The sequence below is a fragment of the Poecilia formosa genome, unplaced genomic scaffold (genome assembly GCF_000485575.1).
Source record: "Poecilia formosa unplaced genomic scaffold, Poecilia_formosa-5.1.2 Scaffold8, whole genome shotgun sequence".
In the NCBI taxonomy this organism is placed as follows: domain Eukaryota; kingdom Metazoa; phylum Chordata; class Actinopteri; order Cyprinodontiformes; family Poeciliidae; genus Poecilia; species Poecilia formosa.
In genome coordinates, this window is record NW_006799947.1 from 2994535 (window position 1) to 3019608 (window position 25074).

At 38.7% G+C, this 25074-nt stretch overlaps 1 protein-coding gene across 2 annotated transcripts in view; it reads left to right on the top strand.

Annotated features, from left to right (window-relative positions):
* The window catches only part of alk (ALK receptor tyrosine kinase), a 399799-nt gene that overhangs the window by 187903 nt on the left and 186822 nt on the right, over window positions 1-25074 (top strand). Inside the window, exon 3 of one of the 2 annotated variants that reach the window (XM_016662468.1) lies at window positions 1879-2037. In XM_016662468.1, the coding sequence (XP_016517954.1) occupies window positions 1879-2037 (159 nt within the window). The remainder of the gene's footprint in view (window positions 1-1878; window positions 2038-25074) is intronic. The other variant, XM_007575639.2, reaches the window with a different exon arrangement.

Here is a 25074-nt window from a genome sequence, read left to right on the forward strand (position 1 = left end):
TTTTCCTCTATCTTTATGTGACAATAGTGATTTTTCAGTTGTAATTTGCATGATAATGGGACATGATCCCAGTTGAAATAATTGTTCTTAATTTTCAAAGTTGAATTGTCTTGCAGTTAAGGGTGTAACAAGCATTACATTTGCTGCAGCACAGGATTCTTTTAGACAGAAAAGAGATGATCCTCTATGGAAGGTTTGGTAATACTTTATTTCCATAAAGTGTTACCGAAGGTTTTATGTTTATCATGGTGAGATTTTTATTACTGCCATTAGAGAATTATTCTTTTCGGGCATTTTATGCTGTTTGTTGGTACAAAGTGAAATTATCTCGGCCCAATTCAGGCCATTATTCTGAGTGAGCTGGAAAAACGGACGTGGAGGGATAATGCAACACTCAGTCCATCTCTTGTGGAGCATTACTGTGAAAAGCGATTCAAAAGTGACCAAGCTGCCTCAGAAGTGATTTAACAAGCCACAGGGATGGACATTTACGGGGGTATCTGCAGGAATTGAAGGACAGATAAAAGTGAGGAGCCTTATTTCTATCCATAAACACCATATTTCTGTGCTACAACAATATTTAAATGAGATGGGCAGACTGTTCATTAGCTTTTTCACCAACATTATAATTAACTAGGCATCACTCTGAAGGCCTCATTTAGAGTGGTTAATACAAAGCCCAGCGCGGAAAGGTAAAGCTCATTCGGTAGGAAATAACCTAAAACGCATCATTTGAATTGACTGGGACCAAAGTCGATATTTTTATTCAAATCAAAGCACATAATTCCAGCACAAACATCACAAACTGTAAAGCACAGAGTTGGTGGGTTGAGGATTAGATGCTGTTGTCCAGCCACACACAGCTGTATTCACGGGAAAATGACGATGCGGAGGATTATATTGGCGTCTGAACCAGTCTCAGTCTGCTGTTGGGCTGCAGTATAAAAGGAAGCCCTTCAGTAAAGATGCGGAATGAAAACTCTACAAAAATCTCAGTAAATATGTGCAGGAGATGTCTCCATTGACTGAGCCGATTCCATACTTCACAGATGTTTGTGTGGCGCTGGGAACTGGACGAGCTCTCTTCAGTGTAACCATTGCCCAACAGTTTTTTTTTTGTGCTTTTCAAAACACTTCTGCACCTCTCCCATATAACAAAGTGTGCCAGTTGGGCTGCAGCAGATGGGACCATGCGCCTGTTTGAGCGAGAAGCCCTGTTAAGCCCAGGGCCAAACTGTGCAGGCGTTTCCCTCTCCAAGCGACAAAACTGCCAGTCTTGCTGTTTTGGATGTTTATTTTACCACGTCCTCAAGTCTGGCAACGGACATGTCGCATTGTTTGCCATATTTGAGAAATACTTAATGCATACCAATTTGGATTAGTGTTTGCGTCTAACAACACATACCCTGCATGCCCAAGCTGCAGGGTACGTGGGTTGGAAGCTGGCGATTGGTATCACTTTGCACTTGCTGTTGTATTTTTATTGCTGTTAGAAGTTGTGTGTAGTTTGAATTTAAAAAGACAGTCTTTTACCAGAAATATCTAAAAATAAAGTTCTAAAGCATCAAAGAAAAGTCAAACTGTTGTTATTCTGGGGGTCTGTTTTATTGTTATATTTTGTTTTGGTATTTGTTCTCTTGCCATTGTTGATAAGCTTTTCCAATTTGTGCATTACTGTACCTGCACTGACTTGGTGTAATCGCTCCAATGAGGGTTATTTCTCTTTGCAAGATAATTAATTGTAGGAGTCAATTGTGAAAGGCAAGTTAATAAGATAGTTTTTATTTATTTATGTATTTTTTTTTTTTTAAGCCGTCTGCTTGGAGGTGTATTAGCTGTGACTGCATCATTTGAAGGTTTATCTCTGTGCTTCTCTAGATCGGCGCTGTCTTGGCAGGACATGCAGCCTCCAGCATGAGGATGTTCCTGAGTTGACATGGAGCATCGTGGCAGCAGGAGACCAGAGGGATGAACGGAACGGGAAAAGTGAAAAGAAGACGGAAAGTCCTCATGGTTGGGAGGAAGGTAAGAATGAAGGTATCACGTTTCCCCCGTTGCAGGGGAACTTTGTTTTTCGATAACTTCTAGAAGATTTTCTGATTATGTTGAGTTTGGACCAAAGCATCCATTAATCCGAGCTGTGTCGAAATACCACAACTAGTTCAAAATGCCTTCTTTTTGTCATAAAACATCATTTGTTACATTGCGACATGCCTTCCCACATCCGCAACAACTGTCAGTTCAGACTATAACTGGGAACATCTCATCTTGTGAGGTGATAGTAAAATAGGAGCGACAAGTCTGTTTGCTTCCCTTTAAATGTTTTTCTGTCCGTCTTTAATGAGTCCTGGGACCAGTGAGATCGCACATTGGATGAATCTGAAAAATGTCAAATGCACTCATTGGTAAGTAAAGGGAGATGGACTGTGAATTTGACCCATGGCCGTCCTGCGAGTGTAGTTTTGGTTGTAAATTAGGCGTTGACTCAGCATACCCTCAACTGTCAACTGCTGAGGTAAAAATAAGGAAACAAGGAAACAATATCTGCACAGACTGATGAAACAAGAACAGCATATTCTGACCTTTTTCTGTCAGGTTGGCCATACGTGTTCTTACAGATCAACTGATTTCACTACATTTTAATGCGTAATGACAACGGTGGTCAATTCTAATTTAAATTTAATTAATACTCAGTTGGTTAATGAATGTTTCTAACTGCTTGGAAACGTTTTGCTGTTATTCCATTTGCTAAAAGGGGACATGCTTTGTCAACCTCAATCTACAGTCCAATCTGCTTTTATGTGATTTGTCAAAGGACATTGAGAAGCTAGTAGCTGAACAGATTATGCACCAGTTGAACTTTCTTTTTATATTATGCAGGTTGGCTTTATAGACAGACAACTGCCATTTTATAGACGTGATTAAGTTTCTGCTTGTAGAAATGTACCTTGGTGAAGACATGTTTCTTGATTTAAATAACCAACAATTGTTAGGATAGTCTTGGCTGATCCACATAAAAAGAAATGGTCTCCTATGAAAGCATTAAGTATCCTACATGTTATTGAATTTGCCTTATCACTTAATATAACCCATCTTTGTATGCTCTAATTGTGTCAAAGATATGCAGATATTATATTTTATGTATACAAGGCAACAGTAGGAGATGTTATAAAGTACTGTACTCCAAACTTTATTTCATAGTAAAGGAACTCAAATATAAGTCTTAAAGGGCTAGTAATACATTTTTGAATGAGTCCAAGGTCCATTAATTATAAGTCAAGCCACATGAGATAGCAGTTTTATTCAAAATAAATTAAGCATCTCAGTAATTAAAAATACCCCAAATCATACGTGCTAAAGAAAAATAAAAAGTCCCTTTAAGTTTATCATAAAGAATCAATGACTCCACAGAGTTGTCTGGTAAACAAAGATATCAAGATCTAAGTTGTGAAAAAACAGTTTTACATTCCATGCTATTCTAACTGAGCATATTCTTGCTCTTTGTTATCATAAATGTAACAAGAATCCTGCTTACGTCTTGACTGGATGATCTTAGTGCATTTACGTTTATTGTTCCTAACTGAAATTTCTTGACGTTGTGTGCAAAATGCTCATGTTTGCTGTAATGACACAATTTCAAAACAGAAATTTCTTCCATACTTTATCATGTGGTTTCCTGGCAAATTAAGTACCTCATTTTTGTGCTGGTTGAAGGAAGAATGAATCAAACCATTCTGTCCATACCTGTTTGAACCGTTGACATTCACTGTCCAATTTTCTTTGTAGCGGTGAATCTGGAACATGTTTTTATTTCAACAGGCTCCTGCTTCTCAGGAAGTATCAATTTGGAAACTGCTCCTAAGGTGACAGTAACAACGTGCCACTTACACGACGGCAGTGATTTTTGAGTGACACTGTCACAAGTGGTCAATGTGCCATTGGCATGGAGATGACACTCCGCATAGCTCTGTTACATAACTGATATAATGGCATCTGGTAGTCCTCCTGTGGAAACTGTGCATATACTAACCTGCCACCTAGATATGGAAATGTTGATATAGTGAAAGAATCACAGCTCAGGGGTCAAAAACAGGCAGCCTGCGGCCAGCATTCAAACCACAGGCCACTGATTCAGAGCTTTGTTGTAGATTGGCAAGATTTCTCTCCATGCCACTGATATAAACTGCGGAGACGGAGGTTTTGCTCAGAAGTGAAGCATCAAATCTTTTTAAAAAGTATAAAGGAGCTATAAATGATTCAAAACTTACATTTTAGGTTAAGGTGTACAAAATCTTTGCCAGGGTTTTTTATTTTTAAATTATTTTTATTTTTTATTAAATTGCCTGTTTGTTCAAATAACCTATCTGTAAAAGGAAAATAAAGGCATTCAAGAATAATTGTACCAAATACTTTAAGGTGTTTTTTGTTTAGGAACAATAGAATTATAGGCAGACATTACTGAACTGCCATATAAATAGCTGTGTATTTTCATGTTGCAATCCTCTGCTAGCCACAATTCAGTTGGTATGTTTTGGATAATTGAGATGGGCGAGGAGGTTGTTCACACATTTAAACGTTTCTCTTTAGAAAGGATGGGGTAAAAAAAAAAAAAATGATGGGGACCTGAAAGCTTTGATGTACAGGAATAGCTGAAGCTTTTCTATAGTCCTGAAATAATGTGTTGTAAAATGTGTAAAAAGCCTGTAAATGGGCTGTGTTACTTTCATACAAGAAGCTGGTTGTTGGGCTGAAGATGTGCAGATGCAAGCTGGAAAATCACTAAGGTTAGCAGGATCAAGCACGAGTCCTGCATCCATAAATAGAAGCTTACCTCGACTCAATGCAGACTCCCAGAAAATGAATAATTAAAGCTGTTTACAACCAGATATGACGAAACCACTGCTGAAACTTGATTTTTTTTTAATCATATTTTGAACTTGCTTGTATCGTCTCTGGCCATTGCTGGACGCCGCAGCACATGGTACGCTCTGCTCCTTCCTCAGGGCAGTAATGTGAGTAAATAGAAGGTGTCTGAGGATATGCAAAACATTTAAAAAGAAATATATCTGCACTCATAATAGTTTTGTCACAAAGTTGTTTTCTAAACTGGATTCTTAACAAGTAAAGACAGCAGCAAGTGCAGAGGGAGGTGCAGCTCAAGAAATTTCCATTTGTTGCAAACTGCTCAAATCTCTGCGGCAACCAAATCTCCTGTGACGCTAATTGATTGAAAATGAGCCAACGCTGACGACTCCTGAACAGATTGTGAATTAGACTCTCTGGTGAGTCAAAACAAAGACGAAAAAAATATCTGAATGTCTGTAGCCAAAGACAGTGTGAAAATGATTGAGCATTGATTTCTAGCTCTTTTGCACATAATGGAGAAGCTGGAGCTGAATGGCGGCAAACTCGAGTAAGATGCTGTTTGCTGGAGCAGTTTGTTTGTAATGAAGAGTGGCCCCAAGGAGGTCTGTCATCTGGCAACCAGAGGTGTCATCTGGATTTTTATCAGGCCAGAGGAAGATTGGCTCTGCCTTGCAGTCTTGTATTGCCTGTTTTTTTATGTTTAAGTATGTATTATGCTGAAGCACCTACTGTTTGTGCTGTAAGTAATCTCGAGCATTATAAACAAAGGCAACTGGACTTCTCTTATCTTGAAGACTTTTTGACTCTCATCCAAGAGGCTACTTTGGTGCTAAAACCTGCGTTCGACCTATTAGCCTTATAAGTTGTAATCGGAAACAATCACACTGATAAGGCAAAAGAGGTCACTAACGAGGTCATTTTAATCGCTAATGAGGTCATCAAGGTCACATGAGCCTCTGGCCCTGAGCCTCTGTTCGATCCTCTGTTATGGTTGTTAACACTAATGATCCTTACATGTCCCCAACAATGATGATAAGATACAGCATCGAACTGAACATGTCCTCATAAAGAGAGAAGGCAAGGACAAAGATCATAAGTACTTCAAAAAAGCACTTGAATTCAACTGGGTGTGTCTTAAAGCATCTTGGAATTGAAACAAAACAGTCAATTCAGGCGAGTGCAGGACAGGGCAAGAGGAGGCACAAGAACATAGCCATCCCATGTCTGACAAATTAAGAATATTTTCTAAACACAATGTTCAAATTTTAAATCTAGTAATGCTCTCAGACAGAAATTGATTCAACCCAAGGACAAATCACCCAAATCACAAGCTCAGTGGTGTGGTATTTGCAGCCCAGTGCAGTGAGGAATGTTCGGGTCTTTGTATTGGAGAAACAAAACAACAGCAGCAACAAAAGGATGGCGCAACACAAAAGAGCTAACTCATCAGGTCAAGACTCAGCAGTTTGTTCCCACTGTCAAGGAAAAGGGACTCTGAATTTGAAAGCAACATATTTTGTACAGGGAAGCTTAACAGAAACTCACACCTGGAGACATGCAAACGAAACGGTGCACGTGTTGACATTGTTGAGAATGTGTTAGGATCATCAGTGCCAAAAACACATACAGGTAATTGATAGGAGATTAGGTTCAGGATCTTAAAACCAGGTTGGTACTGAGAACATGAAAGCCACTTATGTAACTTATTGGGTTAAGCTAAGTGTGCCTTAAAACATGTACGCCTTTAACAAACTTTTTAAAGTATGAAACATTTGACAAAGTTACATTTGGGGTATAGGCAATTAACTCTTACATACCTATTTTCTTTCTTCCACACTTTTACCTCTTTTTTTCCTCACTACCATCACTCTGTGACCTTCAGCATTTTGTGTCCAGTCTGCAACCTTGGGACTCTGTCCAACTGGATAAATAATACAATAACATGTAAAAAATGCAAGTTCAAAACACTTGAAATGTTTTGGCAAACAATTTTTAGACTTTTTTTCAGCCTTGTATGATATGAATATTGCACACTGAAATTGCAATGACGGTATATGTTGAAATTGTTCTGCTTTTAAAACAATCAGCATCAGGACAGGTAATGGGAAAAACTGCAGCTGACATCAAATTAGACACTAAAAGATCCTCATTGAGTATTTTCCACTAAGCTCTTGCCCTTCTCAGGAAGGATAGCACAATCTTCGCTTCTATACTCCTTGGGGTCAAAACAGTAAAATCTCCTGCTGGTGATCCTTGCTGATTATAAGTTTCATACAAAGTTTCTCAAAGTTTGATTTAAAAACAAACCTGCAGGAAACTATTACCTGTTCATTTCTTGGTCACAGGATTGCATCTAGGTAGATCAATGGTCCACTTGCCATGCAGGCAGGAAAGCTACCCAGTTGCTTTTTCTGCACCCAGCAACCCTCCTATCTGAGCAAATAATTATGAACCATTACTTTGGATGAGAGGCAATTTATCGTACTTATGTGTTTTGTATCAGAAATATAATAACCCTGGCATTTGAAGCAAGCCTTTACTTCGGAGTTGGTCTGTCCATGTCCAGCTTTAGCCTAAAACACAGAAGAATCAGGACACAGAGCAAAAAATATGACCTCCTTGGAAACAGACTCGGGGCATTAGTTGATTATCTGGATGTAAAAAACAGTTGAGCAAAAATAAGTGACAACAGATTTATTTCTTTCAGACATGTGTTACTTTATTTTATCTACTTTATATACTCAAGACACACAGTGTCTTGCAATATTATTCATGTGACATGACAACTGTTTAAAAAAAAAGATTGACAAACTCGAAACAGATCTAAGTTGGCTTAGAGTGACTGAAAACAAATGGCAGTCACATTTCTCAGAATTTTGTTAAAATCCATTTGAAAACATGTAACTTCCACTGCACTATTTTGCAAAATACTATTTAAATACCCACATGTTTGTCGATGTAAAATGTGAAACTGACACCAAGTTCAAGAAATGCTAATGAAAGAAATGCAAGGCACTTTATGTGTAATTTTTGACAATAAGATTTAAATGTAAAGCTGTTTATATATAACCTTTTGCCATAGAATCACATTAAGCATACAAGCAGTGTATGGACTCTTTGGGATCATTGCTCTGCTACATGTTTGAGATTACGCATCAAGTAATTTTCTTGCTTCAAACAGCATTTTTATTCCCTCAGCACTAACACGCAATGTTGTTGTCAACTTGGATCTCATTTTACCTTTCGTTGTGTGCGTTTCCGAGAGAAGCGGCAGTGGAGCCACAATTAGGATAAAAAATAAATTGCACAAGATTTGAGTCTTTTTCCTCTTTTGTTTTGTGGAAAAATGGCTTTGGTGCTGCATAAAAAGTAAGGACTACCATTTTGGAAAGATTGGACTGTTTCTTTTTTGGCTTTGTAATGAAGGCTTTTCTTAACGAGATGGCACAATTTAAAGTGGTACAAATATAAATCAATATAATTTGATCAAAATACAACAGGAATATGGCAATGTGTTCAGATCTTTACCTTTTTTAAAAAATACACTACGTCTTTCATGCTAGCCCACACACCAAACTGAGCTCAGTCTAGCACTCGGAGCACTGATTCCAAAATACATGAATTTAATGCCCTACCCTTGGAGTTCTCTCGTCTTGAGCTTGGCCATGCATGGTTAACAATTCCTCTTTTAGCTGAAAATCTTGTAAGTCATGCATTAAATTGACCAAAGTTGTTGAACTGCCATGCATTTAAACTCTTGGCCACTGAAGGAAAGGGCATGGAGACTCCATTAAAAATGTATCTCCCCTGGGAGATCTAAGAGGTAGCTAAACTAAATGTATAATTAGACCACTTACTCGATTTCAGTAGAGGTATTTGTGACAATAAAATAGCTGGATTCCCTCCAGATCCATCTCTGCTGAAAGGCTTAAGAAGTGGATAATGGGACCTAAACTGCACAACATTTCAAACCATTTTTGTGGATGAGGAGTGAACATGTGCAGAGGGAAATGTTTCTGGAGAATCCCTCAGAGAAATGAGCTTTCTGCAGAAGTAATTTTTTCTAAGAGAGGTGCTAATCCAATTAATCAAGTGACAGGAGACCTTCTCTGTTTGGTGCTTCTGTTTTGCTGCGATCTCTGCAGAAGCTTCAGAGGAAAACACCATTAGGCGCACAGTTGAAAAGAAAGCAGGACCATGTTGTAGTTATCTCTCATATGCTTATGAATTAGTTCACGTAATTGGTTTGACTTAAGCTGCAACTTGTTGGCCTGATATTAAACATTTTGAAGCAGAACATATATGAAAAATGTACTTTGTGCAAATATTCAAGTGGCATAATAAGAGAAATGACTGTTATGTTTAAATGAAGACTACAGGACTCCATCTACTCATATTCCTTTCAGATGGCTTTTCTCAGAATCTGCAGCCGACTTGATAACATGGTGCTAATGAGCTGCCAAACATCTGTCAAGACTTTTTTTTTCCCTCTTCCTTTTTCATCAGAGCCCAATACTTATTAAATCCTTAAGAAACTGAAAGCAGTTTAAAGACCACGTTTTAACTAGAACTTCTAACCTTGAAGTCTTTGTTCTGTTCTCTTGCCTTTTGTCAAGGATGTCATCAGAAAACCCCACAATTGTTGTATTTGTCAATAATCCTGCAAATAGCCCAACTCCAACCTTACTGCTTTGATTAACTGCCCCGTTCAGTGAAAGCAAGGTCAGCGAAGTGCATCGACTCGAGGTGGAGCTCATTGCTTTTTACCTGCAGTACTGTTTCAGTAATGTATTTACAGCCCAACCTAATTACCTGCAGCCTCCAAGAATCCTAATTATAACCTCATTAAAGCTTTGACATCGTCTGGACTGCGGGAAGCTGTTGGTGGGGGGGCGCGGGGAGTGCAAAATTTTAATGTTTTGTTGCTAAGCTGCAACAAATAAGGAATACATTTTAAAACCATCCTGTGTCTTAGTGTTCATATATCACCAAGAACGTCGCAGAAGGTTGATAAAGTATCCTTAGGAATATCTGACAGCGAACTGGAAACTGTTTGCAAAACTGGTTTCCAGCACTCTGCTAAATAAACGCCACGCGTTTTTTTTCAAACGTATAAGTGAATTTTACTTGTTTAATGCAAAGAAACGGGAGGAAATGTACTGACATCCAGTCGACATGAAGTCGTGTAGTGTGGGGGTGTTTATGAATGTGGCAGAGCTGTGCTGATTATAGTCTGACAGGGCTGCATTGTCACATCCTCATTCTGAAGTGGATTCACCAAAGGAATGCGAAAGGTGAAGCCCAATTACTGGCTTACATATTTGGAGGAACCCTCTTCAATTTCTGACTCCATTTGCAGTGAAGATTTTGTGAATCTTCCTCAATCTCTTAATTCGGAATCCTCTTATGGCGGCGGTTGTTCCTGCTGATTGTGCATATTTTTCTGCAACGTTTTTTGCAGAAAAATATGCAAAAAAAATAAATAAAAATTGCATACTGATACCCTCAATGCTGAGGGTATCAGTATTGCCGTAAGTGATTATCATCACAAATACCAGAAATAAACGCTTGAATTATATTACTCTATGAAATTATCCATTTAATGGGTTTTGCTTGTTTAATTGAACAACTAAAGCCTTTCCATAATATTGTAATTAGAGATCCACCTGTATATATGCATTGTAGGTGTTCTGTAAGTGGAGGGATGAAGACCCATATTTCCCCTCTGTGATTACGGAACACAGTCTGTCACCTCGACATCTCTGACAACCACCTAACTGCTGTTTGCACGTATTGACTTTTATTCTATAAACTGAGGTTTTGCACACCATTTAGCCAAGACTTTGTAATGCAATGGATGAATGCAAGTCTGGGCCAGCTCACTTGAGCATTACGCACAGACACATCCTCATTGCCCTCATGTTCGGGTCAGGATCAATAAGCTGATAGATTAAAGGACAGATATCTGGCCAGCTGGCAGGCTATGGGTAGGGGATTGAGTATAGCAGACACTGGACCTCAAGAAACCAATCGATCTGACCTTTAGGGATCGATGATCCACTCAGGAGTTAGTGAGGAGCATCTGGCAGGTAAAATGGACCCTCTTAATAACGGACAGAAAAATCTACTTCTGTGGCCTTGTGGTGAGTGAACACAGGGTTAATGGACCAAAAATGAAGGGTTCCACTGCTCTCGCTCAGTTACCATCAGTTCATGTGTTCCTTTATGTTCAGGAATGAAAAAAAAAAAGAAAAACGGCCAACATGCTGTGACTTTTGTTCTGAAAGGATTGTGTGGCAGAAGAAAAATGTATCCTTGATTATTCCCGGCTCCTCCTCCCTGAAGACATTTTTGAACATAGCAACCGCAGGCGATGTATCAGCAACAAGACAATACACCTCTGAATACACACACAACAAAACAGATGTCAATATGTCAGCAGCGCAGAACAGAAAGACTAATTGGATAGTCTGCAGACTGTATGCTAATTACATAAGAAGGGACGTCGACATAATTAGCTTTTTTTTTTATTACTGAAAGGTATGGTGTGCTTGTAATTGCTTGTCTCTCTTTTGTCTTTAGCTATACTTCGTTAAATGTTGAAGAGTGAGCGGATGGACAGTAATGGCCTCTTTGTAGCTTCTGCTGGTATTTATTTGACAGGAATCTAGATTTCAAAGAATCCTGCCAGCCTGTGATTACACGGACAGCTAAGAGCTCAGACACAGAGTTAAAGTAATTCTTCTATTTTAAATTCCTCGGGTTCATTGATTTTTACATTTCTAAACTAGCCATGCACTGGAGATTTCAGGATAACCCATTTGAATCTACCCAGAAGTATATTAAAAAATGGCATGTGTGCTTTGCTTAAAATATCACTCAGTGAAATATCTATCAGTGCCTCAGTTTATTGACATTAAAAATGTCAATAAAAAGTTAAATGATCAAAATAAATTGTTATCCAGCATCAGCCACATAGAAAATCATACTCACAAATATTAATACTGGCTTATATTGCTCAAACCTAACATTTCCAAAATCCATTTTTGTTTAAGACAACAGCATTAATTTACATCAAGTTTTACATCATTTAAAAACTATGCTTAGAGGACAAATATTGAATTTGTACATGCTTTGGGTTTGTTTTGGAACAGTTACCCTGGACTTTAAATTGAAGAGTTTCTACAGAAATATAAATGTGGTGCAACACATTTCTCATACTTTTTCTGTAAGTTATAATTACTTGCATAAACTGTGGAATGACAATAACCAGCATTTACAGCCAGATCAGTCGTACCCATAAAGACGTAGAAATCAGGCTCCCTTAATTCACATCTAGAACTGAGACCACACTGATGTAAACAGTTTCAAATGGTCTGATGTGACACTTGGGTGTCTCTCATCTGTCTTAGATGTGCGAGGCGTTGAGTTGTGTTCATCACCCGGTTCTGCGGGAAACTGATCACAACAAAGTGCTCATCAGTGTGGGATGTAGCCAAAGGACATCAACTCCTTCTGTGACTCTCCCAGTCTCTCTGCATCTCTGTTGCAAACGCTCTAATGACACTCTGTGGCACTCTAAGCTCAGTGGCCACTTCTGCCTGAGAACATCCTGTTTGAAGTCGTGCAGTGGTGAGGTGCTGTTCATTAGGTGTCGTCTTGGTCTCCTGGTGTCAAAATGAAAACGTCATGATGAGGAGGACCGTTCAAATGCCAAACAAATGTGTGGATCGATTCATGGATTCAAACACGTGTTTGATGCAAAAGCACTGAAACGTTGCATAGTTGGACATTTGCATTCGAAAGTTTAGGCAAGGTCTCATTAAGTTCACCTGTAAAGATTATAGTGCATTTCAGGCTCATCCTGTTTGATTGTAGTAGAAATAGTGGCTAATAGAGTGTAGTCAACTGCATTGGGTCATTGACTTTGCAGCAATCCTTTCTGAACAACCATGTGGCGACAGTGGAGAGGAATAGCTCCCTTTTAACATGAATGAACCTCCAGCAGATCCAGCTTTAGTCTGCTATAACCTACCAGAGGTGGAGGGGACAGAAACTTGACAGGACAAAAATATAACAGAGAAACCAAGGAGTACTGTCCACTTCTGTTAGCGATTAGACTGTATATGGTTTTCATATGTTGTCTGTTATTAATGTAATTTACAAACTGTCAGGTATGTGTGAAAAGGTTGTTTTCATCTTGACTGCGCTTTCCTTTGAAGTTTTCTGTATGCTGGCCTATATATACATTAAAACACCTCCTTTGATCATTAGACTTCCTTCACAAGTGGTCTGAATAATGCATTATGTTCTGTAGCAAGATTGTTGACTTGGACTTCTTTCTGGAGTTTATGTGTCCTATGTAATGTACAGTAAAACCATGCATTTAAAGCTGTGGTTTCCAAGGTCTTGAGATTTTAATCCACACAAAAATAGCACTGTAGATTTCTGAGCCCAACCCTTTCTGCTGGTAGTATTAAAAAATTGAAAAAGGAAAAGCCAGTTTTGAAAGGGGAAAAATAACATCTAAACGCTGCCTATTCAATTTCACAAAATAACATAAGAGTATTGTGAAAACCAATTTGCAAGTCTTTTTAAAAGTTAATTTTAACTGAGTTTATTTCTGGGATTCGAATAGGCCATTCTAAGTAATGAATGTGCCTTGTCTGAAGACACTGGCAGCTCTGATTTTACCATTAGGACTATTAAAACACAGGAAGACCTGGAGGCTTTTCAGCACAGATAGTTTGTGATGTGATGCTGAGCTATAGCTTCAGCTCTTGTCCACTCAGAATGAACTCCCTTCACGACTTCTTTACAGTAAAGGATTTCTATTACTTTTGCTCTCCCGTGTACTTTTAAGATTTATTCAGCTAAATAGAAGGCAGACTTCCTCCAATTCATCCAGCTTCAATACAACCAGTGCTCACGGAAATTGTCTGTCTCCAGCTTTGTAGTGCAGCATTTAAGATATAAGATTTTGTTCTTTCCTCTTCTGTATGAAGACATTCTTTAAAGCTAAGCGTTTGCTATGACTATGAAATATAACATCATTATATCCAGTTGCTGTTTTCCATACCCAGTTATTTCTTTCCGTGTGGAGATGAAGCTCAGATCCATTTATCGCTCTGTCCTGGAATTTCTCAAAACTAAAACACTAAGATTCTTAAAATAGATTTTAAACAACATTTGTGGAGTTGAGTCTGGGGCAAGGTGGGTTGCTCATACTTAGCAAAGCCTTTCTTCAAAGAGCTATTGGTCGAGAAAGGCACAATTTTCCAAAATGGACAAATAATTGGAGGCAATTGCAGTGTAGAGAGAGATCATTATGGGATTCTGCAACTAGTGGCAGTCCAAAGTTTCCACTTTCAGTGACTCAACTCTGTCTTCCAAAATGTCAACGCTCGCCCCTACAGAGCAGGATTTACAGAAAACTAGCTCCATGATTTTTGGAGTGGATGAAATGACATGCCTACAGTCCTGACCTCAACCTTACTGGACAGTTGTGGTGCTTTTTTTAAATTTTTTACCAGAATGACTGGCAAAACCACATTGGCTGACTTACAACAACTGCTTGTTGGGGAACTGATATCCCACTTCAGTGTGTCAACAAGCTTGTTAACAGGATGAGACGAAGGTGCCAGACTGTTGTGACTTTGTACAGTTCCCCGATGGCCCCTGTTTTTAAATGAATAAATGGTTAAAATGCCTAAATCTCTTTTTGGGGGCAAATTTCAATCATTCCGCCCAAGAAACACTAAACAAAAATCAATAGCGGAATAATCTGTTGTATATAAAATGAGGATTTGGCAAGTTTTCGTGGACACATCACACTCTGATGTTCTGTCCATGAAGGGAGCTTCCTTAAAACTGTAGAAATCATCTGCCAAACTCAAATATCCTAATTTTGTATGGCATGTTTCGTCGAGGCGAGTGGTGAACACATGGAAAAAAAAAGAAAAACATACAAAAAGAAGTCCTGCTGCAGTATAAGTTGTGAAGTAGATGACTATCCTTGTGACATTTTGCTCGCCATTCTTCCATGTATCACTAGTTATATTTTAGACTACTGTCCTTGTAGCTACACCAAACCCTCTGTCTGATCTTCATCATCTTCTGATCCATCAGTAGTGGTCCTCAGTGAAAAAGCTTTGATCAAAAATCTTCAAACCCTGAATTCAGAAGAATCTTTATCGAGGCTCTATTGAAGCTAAATACTTTTTGTTGTTGGTCCCACTTGTTTGCATCTATTCTCACCATCTATTTTATCCTGTATATAGAAAAACTGTCACATCAGAAGGGACAGGCCTTCACTGTGTGTAAAAAAATTTCCTTTTTTAGTCCGTGTGTTGCATTTAATTTTTTTTTCTCCCATTGTTTACTTACACTTGTTAGAAAGGAAGCAACATCTCTTCTCGTGTACTTTATTGTCTAATCCCGAAACTGAGAAAAGGATCCATCAGATCCCAGGTTGAACATCCAATAAAGATGCTAGTCATTCCTCGATTTTTTTACCTTTATATTTTGTGATTTGATTAACTTCTTGGTAAGTTTGCTTTTCTAATTGCCTTTTTTTATTAATACATTCAGAGGGGCTTTGTGTAATTGCCTTTTACTCCAGTTTCTCAAACCACATACATTTGTTCTTAACTCAGTGTGCTGCAAATGAAACGCCTCAGTTGAGCTTATGAATTTAGTCATTACCTAAATAAACGAAATGTGAGAGTGCAACTTTCTTTTCAAGAGCAACTCTCAGATGCTACCATCGATACATTTTTTTTCTTTTATTAAGTAGATAAAAAATACTGCTTCCCATTTATCATTTAACATCTGAAATGTAATTTAAATGGGTATTTGTTGTATCTTATTAAACATGCAGAGCCAAGCAAGATAAAAGGGGACCTTGCTGATAAAGTAAAATTATCAACGCATCAACAAGTCTGACTCAGTGGCTGTGACAAAAAATAATTAACAATTTCAACATTTTGTGAATGTCAAGTGTTTACCTAGTTTTTGTTTGGTTTTTGTACTTCTCAAAAAGAAAATTCGTAGTAACTTCTCCAAGTAAACTCAGTAGAACTCAGTAGAAAAGGATATTTATTTTTAAATAATGGGGAGAAAGTTTTCTTTTCAAGTGCTAACTTCAGTGACCTGAAAACTTTTACATTAGCACGATGAAGATAATTTACTGTTTTTGTCTGCAGATTTTAGAAAACTCAAAACTCAGATAAAGTGTTCATCTGTTCTGTGTTATTGTCAGCCTTCTGTAGCTAAGCTGCTGGAGTTGTACGTGAATCCTCGCATGCAACAGGCTTAGTTATCACTCCGTTCAAAATGCTTGTGGTCGAAACATGTGGAACAGCATGTTTCTTTAATTTAATGATAAGATCCCAGAAAGACTTAATGGGGGGAACTATGAAGCACATATTTACACCCCGTCCCCCTTATCGTTCGCTGTGTGTGGCAACCCAGCAGTCACTTAGATGAAAGCACTCAGAGTAAGTCAAGGAAATGCATATGAGAGGAAAAAGGATAAGACAAATCTATAGACCGAAAGATATCCAGAGATGAAAGGAGCTTCTGAAGGAAGCAGAAATCAAATGAAGGTCCTTGAAAAGACCTCAAGATCAATCTTGGCTGGTTTCACCTTACGGAGTAAAACGTGTACTCCAAGTTTTGATAGTCGGGTCATTTATTCATAATGAACTCATTAGGAGAAGTTGATCTCTAAATGCTCAGTTGGTGAGCATGACATCTGATGTGTATTTTTTTTTTTTACTTTGAAGCTAATCAGACACTTTAATGTTGCTTCTAGTGAAAAACTAAAAAGATTTTAAACATGAAAGCCTTATTCTGGCTGCTCACCCTTAATGTACCAAAACAAACATTTGCTGAATCAGTGTTTGTTGTAATTAATGAGGAAACTGTAACGTAGAATGGAAATTCTGCAACACAGACAATAATACTTCCAGTAATCTCAAAGAAGAGGACTCCTTGTTTTTTATCATTAGACATATATTGCGACTCTCATCTCTTCAGAGCTTGGATAGCAGCAGTGATTGTTTGGTTAGGCAGATTTCAGATGTTGCTCATTTATTTAACAAAAAACCTGCTGAGCCAAATTGGCAATAGCCCTCGAATTAACAGTGTTACTGTGATGATAACAAACTAGTTTGCGTTGGAATCCATTTTTTACTGACTGGGAATTGTTCTCCAACTGCACATTAATCTTCAGCTTTTTATGTAATGTTTTCCTGAAGTGTTTTCATGCCTCCTTTCAAGTTGGCTCACATCACAACCCTTCAACACCACACACATACGCACGCACGCACGCACGCACGCACGCACGCACGCACGCACGCACGCACGCACACACACATGCACAAATTCATGAATGCAGATCTCTTACTACTTCATCTGTAACTAAAACTTTCCTTGCCATCTGCCATTGTTTTGTTACAAATACATATGGTTTTTTAGGTTATAAGTCAACATAACAGATCTTTGACGGATTCTTAATCAAGTCAGAATCATTCAAGTCTGCATCTTGACACATCACTTTTTTCTCCCCACCCCTAATGAAGACCAAGGAATGCAGGTCAGTATTAAAGTTGTGGACAATCTTTAAGCGGGTGTAGTTTGGAGAAATAAATCTCAAGCTTTGAACATCTCACAGAGCTCAGTTCGATACTTAATTGGAAAATGAAGAGTATTGCACAGCTGCTAGCCTAGTAAGGCATGGCAAACCACTTAAACAGACAGGCCAGGTAAGGGAAACTTAATCAGAGAAGCAGTTAATAGACAAATGAAATCTACAGCACAGGCGGGAGAATCGAATCTGAGAGCAAACTTCAACTCTTTGGCCTCAATGAAAAACTCTGTGTAACTGAAAACTAACACTGCACATCACCCTGACTCAGCATGCCCAGAGAGAAATGTGTTGCATCTCCAAGAGCTGTGGGGAGGCTTTTCTTTAGCTGTTAAAAGGTGGCTCTACAAAATGTTGCGCAGAGTCTAAACCAATGCCTGCCTTACTTTAATAAATTAATCTAGATTTTAGAAACAGCATATTTATTGTTTTTCTGTGCAGCCTGATTTCCTCTTGCAGTTAAAACAAATGCAGCCCTTAGCTAGCTGTGGAGTGCCAGCAATCACAGTTTGTGTTGTTCTGTGAAAGACTGGCCACCTGTCCAGGGTGAACGCTGGAGATGGGCACCAAACCCCTGAGTACAACTGTGTCCAGCCTGTTAGTTCTCAGTCAATTAGGCAAATTGGTACAAACGTGCAAACTGTTTTTTTTTCCTTTGCTCATACTTTTACAGCATGGAAAACAGAGGTTGGTCCTTTCAACTTAAGAATGTTTAACCATTGTTTAGAAAAATCAGCTGTTACTAAGTGACAGCTCAGAGCAGAGACGAACTGTTTGACTAACGAGTATGTTAGTTGGCTCACTTCTCACCTGTTAAATCGGCACTTTTTTCCAGATTTTCCAGATTACCTTTAGCTGAATTTAAACTGTTCTAAATGTAGCTCCCTTTTAGGAGAGACTATGGTGATAGCAGTGCTGTTATGTGTTGTACACATCGGAAACACAATGCTGTAGATTACAGTGAGGGAGAGGTTTTGATATACTTGGTTGTTTTGCACAAAGTGCTTACATCAAAGGTTCTCAATGCAGCACACAGACTGAAACAAGCTCTTCTTGCAGATGTTGGATGCAGAATAATCTGCCTTTCATTGTTGGTGTCACACACATGCATACGACAGCACAAAGTGCCTTTGGCAACATGAGACAGCCCCACAACCATCTACAGCAAGCAACACATGAGGGTTTATTTTTCCTGACGTGACAAGTTGGTCTGATAGCGTTGTGAAAGCTCCAGAAGCAACTAACAAGCATGACGAAAACTACAACTTTTTAAAAACTCCTTCTGAAAAAGTTTTACAGTAAAAGGATTTCCTGGTTTTTTGGATTGTTGCTGGAAATTTGGAATCAAAGCACATCAAAGCCATAGGAAAACATGATTTGGGCTAAAAAATAAGAAACAAATGAGCTCCCTATGCAGAACTTGGCAACATATTTATATCTACCACAATGAAGCTCAAATTAAACTGCAAATCTTCCATTGATCCATTCATTTATTTTTCATTGCACCAGCTTAATCCCAGCTGTTTTAGAATAGCAGGTCAGAGGGCTGTTTCATGTTTTGGCTGGAGGTTTTCTGTTTGGAGTTATTTCTCTCCTCCAAAATTCAAAAAACAAGCAGGCTAGCTTAATTAGTGACTGAACAGATTTTGTCAGTGTGCATGAAATGTAGATGGTGAAGTGCAAATGCAGAAATACCCTTTAAATAGTTTCGCATTTTGACAGTCCTTTTCTTTAGAAGGGAGCCTTTATGGAAAGATTTATGGAGCTAAACCCAATCTTAGGGAGAAAAAATTGTTGTCCTTATAGCATTACAGCAACCCAAAACCCATAACCATAGTTACAGCACAATTGTTTGGATTGGTGCATATTAATTTATTAAAATAACCCAATAAAAGTTTAGAACTAAACTGAGTTGACGAAGTGTGGCAAGACCAGAAAGTTGATCTTCAAAAACACATTCCAGTCTGACTAAGCTTGAGGTATTTTGTAAAGAATGGGCAAATATTTCAGAACTACCCCCGCAGGACGACCACTGTTATTGCTATGAGAGTTTGTACTAAAAAGAACTGACTTAGGCAGCTGGATACACATGCACAATACCCTTTTGAAATGTTGTTTAAAACCCTTTTCAAATTTTATGAAACACAAAATTTGAACATTTCCAGAAATAAATTGCGCACGGATGTTAATGTCTCTGCTTAAAGAGTATTTTACCTAAAGATCTTGTGGATATCTTCTGAATTTAGTGACAAGTAAAACAAAAGCATGAAGATCAAAGTCACCTAAGTGGTCTTTAACCTTAAAATCACATGCAATGTTTTCTAAGGTTTTATATTCCTTCACACTCTTTTGTGTTGCATTATTTATGAACACAGTGTCAACTTCAGTCTGAGCCGACTCTTTGATTTGGTGTTAGAAAGTTGACGGGAGAATGTGTGGAGACCACTGTGCAGCACAGATCAGACGGGATCTGTGTTAAGATCTCGACTAATCTGGCTGGATCAGGACAGAAGGTTTGCTGCGGTCCACAGTGACATAGATAACAGGCAGGAGGCAACCCTAGACGCTTGTTACTGTGCAGAGTCTGACTCCGACTGAAACTTATACAAAAACAAGACGCTGCAAAATTAAATCCATATTGATGATTGGAGATTTAAAACTTTTACTGATTGGTTTCGCTTGTAAGAAATTATTTTGTATTCGCCATCTGATTTTGATGGGGATTCACGTATGTGGAGAAAAGACCATAGAATGCTGTAAGCCATCCAAAAGGCCACCAACATTATCATTGTCCCTCACTCTCTGTGCCAGATTTGTAGTTGCATTTAATACTTTTTGTTGGCAACTAATACTCATTCATTCAAACATGCTCTGGTTTCTATATCTCACTGTCCTTCTAATCTCTTGTTCTGAATATTTCCCCACGTTCCTTCAAAATAAAACACTTTCAGCCAGAAGAAATGCCATCGGTGATGCGGAAGCTGACTCAGCTCAAAAATGGTTTATTTTTCAACGTTCTGATTTCTTCTCAAGTCATTATTATTCATGCTATCATTGGCAGCAGGCTGATGGAAATTGATGGATCAGAAAAAGGGCTTAGGGAAGCAGGTGGATGGGGCAAGAATGCCAAAAGATAGTATGATGTTATTAAAAAGAGAAGAGACACTGTCAGAGACAGTGAGATGAGTCTGGAAGAAGGATTAGGAAGGAGAAAGCGGGTGTTTGAGGAGGAGCGGAGAGATACGAAAGGCCTGACTCGACTTCATAGGACCATGTAGACCAAATGGAGAGCAGAAGAGAAATGGGGATGAAAGAGATTGTTTCTGATTCTGATATTCTAAGGAGATGACTTAAAAAAAAATATATGCCTGGCATTTGATAAGCTTCATATATACCCGACTAATGCAGCCGTACTTTCTGGAAAAAAGAAGTCGACCTGTTCCAGACTTCAAAAGAGCTCCAAAACAGTTTTGCAGAAAAAAAAAAAAACATGTATATGGGTAGAAGTGTCTGTTTTAAAGTCAGTACACCCGTGGAAGAAACTAAGTGCACCCCTGCTTTTCCATAGTAGCAACCTTTAGCAACTAATCAAATACATTTCCTTCGATTAGCATTCGAATGAAATGCTCACCAAACTCCATCACAAAGTCTGGAGTAGAAGTACAATAACCTTTGAGAAGCTACATTTGCTGCCCATCAGTCTAGGAAAGACAGAAGGGAATGATTGTGTCTGAGTGGGTAGTCATCTTGGAATACAAGAGTTGTTCCTGTCGCATATTGATGTGGGAATACACTTAATCCAAAGTTGCCTATGAATCCCAGTCTGAGGTACTTTCTGGGTACTCCATCCTCCTCCCACAGTCCAAAACCCATACTGTTTGCCTCTCTTTTTGTACTCACTAAATTGTCCTTAGGTATAAAAGTGTGTGAATGATTATGTGTCCAGTGTTTCTCTGTTTGTCCATGGTATATAACCACTCCTGCTACACACACACTGTGCAAAAATAAGTTGGTATAGCCAGCCCTGTTCACATGTGTTTGCATCTTAACAGCAGCTGCAGACTAAAGCAGCTCCCTTACTCCTGGGAAGACCTTAATTCTCAAAGCTAAGGACCTAATTCTATTTCTAGTCCTTCATGATTATATTAGTTCCTTTAGTCCGAGCAGTAGTTATGTAACTCAGAACAGTCTCAATTAGTCCTTCGCTCCTTTGTGAGGATGCGTATTGAACACAAGACTAACCTTATGTGCAGTGAGGCAATAGAGACAACTAGGCTTTATCATTGTGGAAGACTAATAAGAAAGTAATTAGAAAGATGGATTGTGTTGGCCTTTTTTCTCTCTTTGTGGAACTAATGATGCCTTTCTGTCCTTTTATTTGGTGCGAGTTTCTGTTCTCCGGGTGTAATTCCCAGGCAAAAATCAGGTAAACTTTAACTATTTATTGAGTTCGGAAGCAGCTTTAGCTCAACAGTCAACAAAAGTGGTGTGCTTTTTGGCTGAATGTTTGCCGGTACCGGCAGACATCCGTAAATGGAGATAAAGAGACTTTGGCACACAGTTTTGGTAGTTCAGTGAAGGTTTCTGAGCTAATGAGACCTTTGCGAACAAAGGCGCTTTGCATGTTCATCTTCTAACTGTCAAACTAATAGGCACTGAGTGCTGTCAAATTGTCAGTTTTGAACAGTAATTGTTCTTTATCTTATTGAACCTAATCCAGACACATAAAACATTTTGAACAGACCACAGTGAGTGTTGTCAGTTTGTTTTTCTTCTTTATGCGTTGATGTCCTTTCATTAATAGCTAAGGAAAGAAATAAGAAATAAAACTGTATTCTCTTTTTGTACTAGATAAAATCTTAAGGGTTGGCATATCTAAGATTTAATTATAAACATGTCCTTCATTTTCTTCCATTGTTCGGAAGGATTTAACCCTTTTTTTTTGTCACAGTTTACATATGCAGTGATGAAAAATTAATGGAGTGAAAGTTAAAAGTTTTGATTTCTCTAAAGTCATTATAAATACCTTTGATTTGTCTGTAGCAGCCAGTGACACTTGAAGCCGGGGAAGAACTTTTTCTTGTACTGTGATTTGTCTGAGATCTGTTGGACAGAACAGAAACTCACAGGGGAAAGAAACTACTTAGGAGGAAAAATAAAGTCTCTGTAGCCACATTCGACTTTTACAGCAGTCCAACTTTTCAGAGTTTCACTGACAAAACTGTGACAATGTTCAGTCTTGGGCAAAGTATTGAGTTTTTTTTTTGTTTTGTTTTTTTTTTTTTCACCAAAATTAAAATTTTACTCTCACAATGTTACTAGTTCACATTCCAGTTAATTGGTATATTCATCTGCACAACTTCCAGCTGCTAAACTGCTTAGTTAAATTAGACATTTTAATTTGTAAGAGAATTTGTGAAAGGAAAGTGCGGATGAGGGTGATGGCATGGAGGACTTCCAACCTCGAAGACTTGGAGCTTATTGAAGATAAATCTTAAAAATACCAGTGGAAACTTACATTTGATTTATTTGTTTAATGGTTTGGTTCTGGATCAAGAAAAACTACTAAGACACCCAAAACATCCAAGGAAGAGGTTTCTAATACAAATTTAAAAGGATTAATAGTATATTTACTTGATTATGAGTAATTATTTTGGTGGCTAATCCTATTTTTATCATAACTTTCCTGAACCTTTTTGTTTTTTTACGTGATTAGATCAAAGCCAAAGGCTAGATAATTTGATTTTGAGACCTATTGTCTATGTACTTTAATATAATTTAAAGTACCTTTCTATAGCATTAATTATGACCAATGATTTAGATTCTCTGTTCAGATTATTTATGGCTGCATGTGGCCTTGTACATTAATTATAAGCGACAGGATTGTGTAATTTCAGCCAGCTTGTCGGTTTTACAAAGAATCCCTTGAGCTTTCATTCTTTTAAAATTCTGCTGCCGTGGATCAACCTCCGACGTCGGCCTTGAACATGAAAATGCACAGTCCTGCCTCGGCCCTAGCGAGCCGCAGTTCTTTACCTCCCCTCGACAACTGCTATTGTGCTTTGCCTGAACAAGGTCACACCGCCCCAGAATGAACAAAAACCTGCTTGAGCAGAGTTCAGTCCAAACGTCCGCTCCGCTCAGAACGCGTTCCAGAGCCTGTCTGCTGCAATCAGCGTTCGGGGAAGGTCGTCCATTTTTTGCTGGAACTTGTAACAACCAATTTGACCTATCAGCATCGGCATCGGGAACATCAATTTGCAAGTGTGTTTGGCTCGACTCTTAATGGCTTTGGCGCTGGAGCCTGTGGAACATCTGGCCTTTTGCAGGCAGAGTTCAAGTGATGTTGATCGTTGATATGTCTCACGAGTTTGAACACAAACACCGACTGATTCTGCCTGCCATCAGTCACACTTGTGTAGCTTTTTTTTATTTCTTGCTCATGCACTCACCTGCTCGCTGCAACCCTCGCACGGTGTACGCAGACACGCTAACTGAGCGCGCCCAGTAAGGGGTGGTATGGTTTCCTTCACAGCGGGTTCATCCTACTGCTGCTGATGTGAACTGATGAGGCCTGTCAGCTCTTAGCGCACCAGGCTAATCTCATCATACTGCTGCTGCATATGAGCCTTAGTGCCTGCACTTGCTCAGCTGCTGGCCCCAGCCCTAATTTTATGAACTCGCATAGCTATGCATCTCTCCTAATGGCATTAGTGTCAAACGGCTTGATAAGGATGGGTGGTCTCCCACATGATTGGCTCTAACCGCATTCCCTTTACCACCCCACACGCACTTGCACACACATACTACCCACCTGCTGAGGTCTAATGAATGCGATGATGCTCGTGTAAAAGGACGAGAAGACTGAAGTGACCTGGTGGAGAGGAAGAGGGGGAAGGCAGATACGACAGGAGTCAGCTCCAGTCAAATATAACAAGAAAATGCCACATTTAAGAGCTTTGACCTTCATAGGCTTTTCCAGCACTGAAGCTATTATTACAGTGCTGTAATTATTGTTGCTGTTTTCATTTTCAGAGTTTATGACACTGACATTCTCTGCTTTCCTTCATACCTGCTGGGGTTCTCTGTAATTTTGGTTTTATTATAGGTTTTACACCTTTTTCCAATAAAATGCATAATCACACTCAGAGGAAGTTACTGTGTACGTAGATTATGCACATTACGCAGGTCTCCTCATTTCTATGTTCTGGTTGAATTATAGCGGAGACACTAGCTCTTTATAAAAACGTCTTTCTTCTTTCACATCAAGTCTGACCAAAATGTTAAGTTGTTCCTTCCCACTAACAGGTGCAATGATGAGGAGACAAGACATGCATCATGTTATGTGGTCATAATACAATGAAGGTGGTGGGGATGTTTTACAATGTTATTAATTTGGATAGACTTGGTCTAAATAAATAAAACTAATGAACCTGGTTGCTCTGGTTCCTATTGCTCTGTGACTGCCTTGATTGGTTAGTTTCTAATTCTTCAACAGATTTTTCCAGGTCCACCTGTGGGTTAAAATGCCAATGAAGGTGTGGTTTTGGCACACTTCC